Here is an 8,081-nt window from a genome sequence, read left to right on the forward strand (position 1 = left end):
CATACAGTGTTGTGTGTGGGTACTGATTATACATTCATATCGTGTTGTGTGTGGGTACTGATTATACATTCATACAGTGTTGTGTGTGGGTACTGATTATACATTCATATCCTGTTGTGTGTGGGTACTGATTATACATTCATACAGTGTTGTGTGTGGGTACTGATTATACATTCATACAGTGTTGTGTGTGGGTACTGATTATACATTCATATCGTGTTGTGTGTGGGTACTGATTATACATTCATATCGTGTTGTGTGTGGGTACTGATTATACACTGTATGAATGTATAATCAGTACCCACACACAACATGATATGAATATTGCACGTAAGCAAGAAATATAAACTTAACTTTTATACTTCTACTGTTTTTGTTTCGTTTTTTCACAGAATGTTTGCGCAAACCAATATAAAGTGCCATATATTTGATGAAAATTACGTAATTATTGAAAACAACAATTTTTTACATGATAATTGTTTGTGTTCGGATATTCGCACAAAGCCGTTCAAGGCACATCTGCACTAGCCATCCCTAATTTTGAAGTGATAGACTAGAATGAAGGCAACTAGTTAAAATCACTGACTGCCAACTCTTTGACTACTCTTGTTTGACAGAAGATTTAACGCACCCATAACCCTAAAGTGCGGAGAGTTATTTTTTTGGCAGTAACGGGACGCGAAGTATGGATCATCAGGTTTAGAATTCAGCAGACTAAACACTAGGTCATGCTCGGCCACTAATTAATGATGATATTAAAGAAGCCGGAAATGTGATGCTGTATTACATCTGGTCTTTCTTTGATCAGAGTGAATATTTCAGAGTACATTCTGTGTATTACATAACCTTGTTTTATAAAGTCATAAAATGCTTCCAGGCACATTAATCCCAGCAAGTTTCAGTTACGAAATGCTCAGGAATTTAAACTTCGTTGGTTGTTAAGAATCAACAAATAACATCATTACGAAAAATAGTTTGAGAGTTCTTGAAGAAATTTTTACTTACGCCGATATATCTTAGACCGAAGAAAGGGCTGTTTGTGCGAAGACAACAACAACAACTTTACGAGCTGTGGAGAGAGTTGTTAACTACCTGCATCTGTAAAAACAAATAATATACCTTTTTCCTGAGAGCTCACGGAAGTTACTTAAAACTATGATTACCAGTTGCTCCCCAGTGACACAGCGGTACGTCACTAGGTTTATAACCTCAAAATTGGGTTTCAATTCCCGTGGTAAGCAGTACACAAACAGTCCATTGTATAGTCTTGCGCTTAACTACAAACAAACTATCAGTTCTGACACCGTAATTTTCAAATTAATTATTCTCCGTCAGGGGTGGAAAAGGAACAATGCTTGTCCAAGGACAATTTTGCAGATATTTATATGGTTTGGGACTAATTTGAGATGTCGAAGCAATAATATTGGATATAAGAGTATTTTATATCTCACATTGTCTAATTGAAAACCTATGATTACATATTCAGGTAATCCAACATTCTTCGTTAAGGTTTTCTAACCCAACTTGTTGTTGTTGTGAAAGAGAAGCGCCCTCGTAAGGTAATCCAACATTCTTCGTTAAGGTTTTCTAACCCAACTTGTTGTTGTTGTGAAAGAGAAGCGCCCTCGTAAGGTAATCCAACATTCTTCGTTAAGGTTTTCTAACCCATCTTGTTGTTGTTGTGAAAGAGAAGCGCCCTCGTAAGGTAATCCAACATTCTTCGTTAAGGTTTTCTAACCCAACTTGTTGTTGTTGTGAAAGAGAAGCGCCCTCGTATTACGAATGCATGACTTTTTTTCTAAGTGTCGTACATGCAAATTAAGTTGTACTTGGTGAATTAGTTGTTCAAGCGAATGCTCAATAAGGTTCTGAATAAATTTCCATTATGCAACTGTTTTATACTAACTTCTGCAACATTTATAAGTCTTTTCGGATTTATATAGATTCTCTTAAGTGACGATAGTGTGTGAATTCAATTTATCTATTATGCTATGTGTGTTCAGGTTATCTGTAGAGTCAAACAATACATTGCAAGCTCATTTTATTATATTGTCCAACAAATACGTGGACGGATGATTCATTACTATGAATAGAAATGTATTTATTTTTGTACGAGTTAGACAATTTTGTCCTAATAAAAAAGATGCTTCTTATATTATTAAGTTACTGAATAGGATACTTCATCAGCATTAAAATTCACATCTTAGATTAAAATTAAGTTTATAATGCATGGCAAAAGCTGACTGGTAGGGGTATAAGTTAGTCTTCAAATAATTACAATTAACTGAAGATCGATCTCTTAAAAACTGAACTACTCCTGAAATATGTTTAAAAGACAAGCCTCTCGCTATGTAACGATGTTGTATTAATATTTAACTTTGTGTTTTTTTGGTTCAATGCTACACGAGGAAGAGTAAAACTATAAGTCTTACAATTCCTTTTTTTTTTCTTGTACAGGTGAAGATTATGATCAAGGGCCATTGGCCCACAATCAACAAAAGTTCAATGATAGACTCGTTAGGACACCTGATGACCATCAGCAATTTGAGACACTTGTACGTTCAACTACATCAACTGATCACCAGTGTCATCCACCTCCTGCAGTTAAAGACAGTCTTGCTGATGACGTCGGACATTCACACACAGTCGTTAATTTTAACATAAGGAGAGACAGAAGCCGCGAGATTGACACCAAACCATTGTCGAACGCTTGGAAAACAGCATTAGGCGTTGCATCAACTCACTCGACCATGAATAAGGAACGAAAGAGACTCGTTCGAAAGGGCCCAAAAATTGTCGAAAGGCCAGTCCGTGCGCTCATGTGCTTGAACTTGAAGAACCCTCTTCGGAAGTTATGCATTGATATAGTAGAGTGGAAATATCCTTTTTTTTTACACCTTCGTATATACACACATTTTTTTAGTCTGTTTAGATTTTACAGATAATTCATTTGGATTATGTAATTGTTTATGAAGTATACAACTTGACATCGGGGTAGCAAACGTTAGCAATTGATTTCCCCACTAGACAGCTTGGCCGCTTAAAGTAATGTATTTCTGAAGCTAAAATTTATGAAAAAGATGATATACTAGTGCTATGCCAAACGATTGGAACATTTTATTAAGATAACGGTTTGTTTGTTGTTAAGCACAAAACTAAAAAATATGTACTCACCACGGGATCGAAATCCGACTTTTAGCGTTATAAGCGTTCAGACTTACCGTTGAGCAACTGGAGGGCTGATATAGAGGACAGGTTACTTAGTGCCCTTCAAGAATCACAAGTATAGTACTGCTAAGAGATTTAAATCACCGTGGGTGTTATTTTTTTCCTTGTTTGTGTATTCAGGCGAAAACGTTTAAAGATAAGGTAAGCAGTAGCTGGGGTGCAGAACTCACGATTAATATTGATATTTTCATTGCGATGATTAAAACCTCATTTGTGAGATTAGTCAGGCGTGGTTTCCAAGAACTTCATCTTTCAGTTAATTAACCCCATTCTGAAACTGTTACAGGAATGACCGTTAATGCTGTTCGGTGTGTTCTGATTTGACCATATTTTAGTAGAGAAAGAAACACTTACAAGGTAAAAGAAATCAAGTTAGTGCACTATAAAAATCAGTTTATTTGTTGTTTTTAGGGGGTATATGTATTATTTACTTATAAATATAGCTATAAATAATAGTATAGTTAATATGCATTACAAATTAACTAATTGAAAAAAAAATCTATAGATCTTGGCAAAATGTTACTCCATCCCATTTACTGCACCACTAATAATTTATATGTTCTGTGCTGTGGCTTATTGTGCAGTTGTTCACACATTTTAATGATAATGGAACACCATAAAGAAACAGGCATTATTTATTTGTTTGTTCTTCTTTTTCTTTTTTTCAATAATAACTGTCCCCACCCCTCGAATAAATAAAATCAAGGATAACGGTTGTTGCTTCACTGTTGAGGAACTAAGCTTCTGGACAGTATTGGAAAGTCCCAAATTGTTATTGTATAAGGATAGAGTAATAACATTTTTGAAGACATATTTCAGTGTTTTTGCTATTCTTGAGCGTTTTTGACAACCATGTGTTTTGTTTAATAACTTCCTTTTTAGACATATTTCAGTATGTTTTGTTGTTGTTCTTGAGTGTTACTACCGAGAACTATACAATAATAATGTATTAAAAACTAACCCAATTCCTTTTCAGGATAAAATCTTCTAGCTTGTTTCATCACTTATTTTACTTTATATGTTTCTTGATGGCGTGCTCCAACATTGTAAAGTACTTCAGAAAAACAAAATTATTATTACAGTGGGTGATTAATTGTTGGAATTCATTTAAAAATGCATTAACCGACTCTACATCAATATGGGCATTCTGTAGCTTAACTAACGACATTTTGTTCGGAAAAAGTAAAGTACGATTCATGTTGGAATTAATTTTATCTTTTAGCCTATCACTCAAAGTAATGGCGTTACCTACTTCTTCAAAGTAACTCACGCGATAAACTATTTCGTAACATAAGCACTGAAGTCAAACGGATTTTAATGGGATGGCCAGTCGTGTGGGGTTGTCATCATCTCAGATCAAATATAGAGCTATTATTAGCAAATAAGGTGTTAGGTGAAAATGTTGAAAAGTTCAACTTGACAGAATGCACGTAGAATTAAGTTCTTGGCTAACCGATTTATCTTTATGCATCATAATTCAATTTCAAGTGAATTTGATAATAAGAATATTACCACCAGGTGTCATCGCACTCTTAGTCATTTCTTTCACTGATTTTGAAAATTTTGTGTTTGCTTCAATTCAAATTGTTTCATTTGAAATTTTTGAAAGTATAAAACTTCCAATAGACAGAATTGCCGTGACTTGGAAACTTTATATGTATAATAATATACTTTTTATTTAGTAAACCTGCCGCTCAGATTGAAAAGAACATACTCTAAATCCGTAAAGATGATTTCTTTGACAAAACGTGTACCTTTGTGTTACTAATTATGAAGTAACATATACATTTGAATAAAGTCTCGCAGTTGGTACTTACAAGTTTCAAATAAGTACTAAATTAAAAGTTTTCTCAAACACTTTTATTAATGGTTATAATACTTTGTATGTGATTATATAAGGATGATTACGTATATATATATATATATACTGCATGATTTGTAAGCGTTTATTATGTGCTCTGATAAGTCGTTTATTGAACTATAATTCAGTCTTAATGCATGAGATATTACACGCCAGAAAATCAAGCTTATCAATACGGCAAACAAGCAACGCTTAGTTATCTTGATAATTGTCTCTCATAGAAGCTTATCTCAATAGTCAGTGGAAATGTAGGATCTGTACAGCTAATTATCCCTGCATTATCTTTGTCGGAATATTTCTGGACAGTTATTCAGTACGTCACATAGACTTGTAGCACGTGACACAACAGTGCATATATGTATAACGAGGATAACTACACGTCAGAGAAAAGAAGTGGTACGCACAGTGTACTATAATTATGTTTACAGTTGGTATGAGTCGAAACTTCACATGTCCGTGCTATTTGGTGGCGCCCAGTAGTCGTGTCACTTCTCGCTCTGCAAATTAGGCTTGAAAGTGATTGACCCACTGATTAAATGTAACACTTGTGTAAAGTCACGCCTTTATTACAGTGGAGAGTGTGCTTACAACATGCTTTGCTCATCTTTTATATTTCTAGGGTTATTTGTACTACCAAGAAGCTCACGTGCTGTCCAAGAAGGATATAAACTCTGCATAAGTCTAACATCATAACCGTAACCTCATTGCACTTATTGCATGCGTACGTTACACCTAGTGTTATTGATGCGACATAATATTATTGCTGCCTTGATTAGAAGCAGAGCTCGATGTTCGTGACTCACACAGCATTAATTCATCTATTTCTCATGCAGTAATATTCATATTTTCCATGACTCAGAATATACACGTTTCTTTTAAAACGTTGACTTCTGTTGCTTTAATAAGTGTAATTAAAGAAACGATGATTCACTCCCTTGATTAATAAAGTAATTTGTTTTAAGCGTAATCTAATGATTGTAGTAATATTTTTGAAGTATAAGTGCCACGCATAATTACAATACGTAGGTTAATTCTGTGTCGGTTTAATTATTATTTCCAGGAAAGTTACTGTATTCTTCTGTCTTTGTCGAACAGGGTTGTGTAACATTTATTTATTTCACAACTATAAATTTCCATTATACGCATCTCATAGATTGAGCCAATGCAGTTTTTTATTTTTTTTTTATTTGTAATTTTTAACAATGTTTTTGGCCCAGCATGGCCAGGTGGTTAGGGCGCTTGACTCGCAATCTGAGGGTCGCGGGTTCGAAACCCCGTCCCACCAAACATACTAGCCCTTTCAGCCGTGAGGGCGTTATAATGTGACGGTCAACCCCAATATTCATTGGTAAAAGAGTAGCCCAAGAGTTGGCGGTGGGTGGTGATGACTAGCCCTCGTGTAGTTTTGCGCGAAATTCAAACCAAACCAAACACTCCAGCTTCGTATCTCAAATTATAACATTCACACACTTTAATAGTCGTCAAAAAGTGAGCGACTGTCTATTTTACAAATGATATCAGCTCTAAGTGCAGAACGCGTTCGGCAACACATCGCATGCTCAAACATCAGACCTTTCTATCCGCAGGTCTGGATGCTAACCACAAAATAATTTCTAAGATAAACTACACACAGAGAAATATGCACTTTAAACAATTGGACTTACGAGCTTTTGTAACGTAAGACATTGCTTTAATTAGGCTACAAATGAAAATGTACGCTATAGATATACACAGAAATGTGTAGTGAAAAGAAATATTAAAGAATAATAAAATGAATGAATAATGAAAATCTGAATAAAAGTTTACTATCTATATACACATGTGTTAATTATTGTAATGAAATGCTATATTTGTTATATAACTTGTTGATCTATATACTATCTATATACACATTTGTTAATTATTGTAATGAAATGCTATTTTTGTTATATAACTTGTTGATCTGATAATTTGGTCCTCGATCATTTTTTCGAGTGAAACTTGGGAATATAAATTTACATCAGTGTTTAATTTTCCCTACTGAGGAGCACTTGATTATTCAGAAACAAAAGTTCAATAAAACTGTTATTTACCTTTTTCATATTTTTGTATAGAAGTTGTTTCGAAGTACATGTATATTTTTTTCAAGTAATCAATACCGTGTGTGAAACATTGCTATCTACGTGAATTTAACGAATTTTTGTTTCTTAATGAGATGGACTGGTACTAAAACATGAAGTTGGGAATATTTTACCATTAATCATGTAAAATCATGAAGCCTTATAAAATGAGAACATTGACTTTCCCCTTGTAGTTCAAGCGGCATTGCATAGCTCAACTCCCCTATACAAATAGAAACGGGCTTATTGCTGTGCGTTTAGTATTTTTTGAGTATTTCACGTAGTGCTGCTTCAGTAAGTAATACACTTAATATTGGTTTAGTACTACGTTTAGTATTGAGTCAGGAGTACACTTAGTATTGTTACTGTTCTTGAGCGTTACTACCGCGAACTATACAACGCTAATGTATTAAAACCTAACCCAGTTTCTTTCGAAGCCAAAATCAAAATCTCCAAACTTGCTAAATCATTTATTTCATTTAATAAGTTTCGTGATGGCGTGCTCCAACATTTTAAATTATTTCAGAAAAACAAAGTTATTATTACAGTTGGTGCTTAATAGTTAGGACTCATCTAAAAACGCCAAGTATCATTACATTACATAGTTAATTCTGAGTTGGCTGTCTGTATAATTATTTCCAGACAACCTACAACATTTCTTCGTCTTTGTTGAACAGGGTATTGTATATTTTCCAACTTTAAGTTTCCAGACAACATTTCTTCGTCTTTGTTGAACAGGGTATTGTATATTTTCCAACTTTAAGTTTCCAGACAACATTTCTTCGTCTTTGTTGAACAGGGTATTGTATATTTCCCAACTTTAAGTTTCCAGACAACATTTCTTCGTCTTTGTTGAACAGGGTATTGTATATTTTCCAACTTTAAGTTTCCAG

At 34.2% G+C, this 8,081-nt stretch overlaps 1 protein-coding gene across 4 annotated transcripts in view; it reads left to right on the top strand.

Moving 5' to 3' along the window:
• Positions 1 to 8,081, top strand: part of LOC106464499 (muscle calcium channel subunit alpha-1-like) — a 137,996-nt gene that overhangs the window by 60,643 nt on the left and 69,272 nt on the right. For all 4 annotated transcript variants that reach the window (XR_002611763.1, XM_022392237.1, XM_022392235.1 and 1 more), the window contains exon 2: positions 2,458 to 2,878. Coding sequence is in view for 3 of the 4 variants with exons in the window: in XM_022392235.1 (XP_022247943.1) it covers positions 2,458 to 2,878 (421 nt within the window). In the remaining variant the exon portion in view is untranslated. The remainder of the gene's footprint in view (positions 1 to 2,457; positions 2,879 to 8,081) is intronic.

Source organism: Limulus polyphemus, unplaced genomic scaffold (assembly GCF_000517525.1).
Source record: "Limulus polyphemus unplaced genomic scaffold, Limulus_polyphemus-2.1.2 Scaffold1669, whole genome shotgun sequence".
NCBI lineage: Eukaryota > Metazoa > Arthropoda > Merostomata > Xiphosura > Limulidae > Limulus > Limulus polyphemus.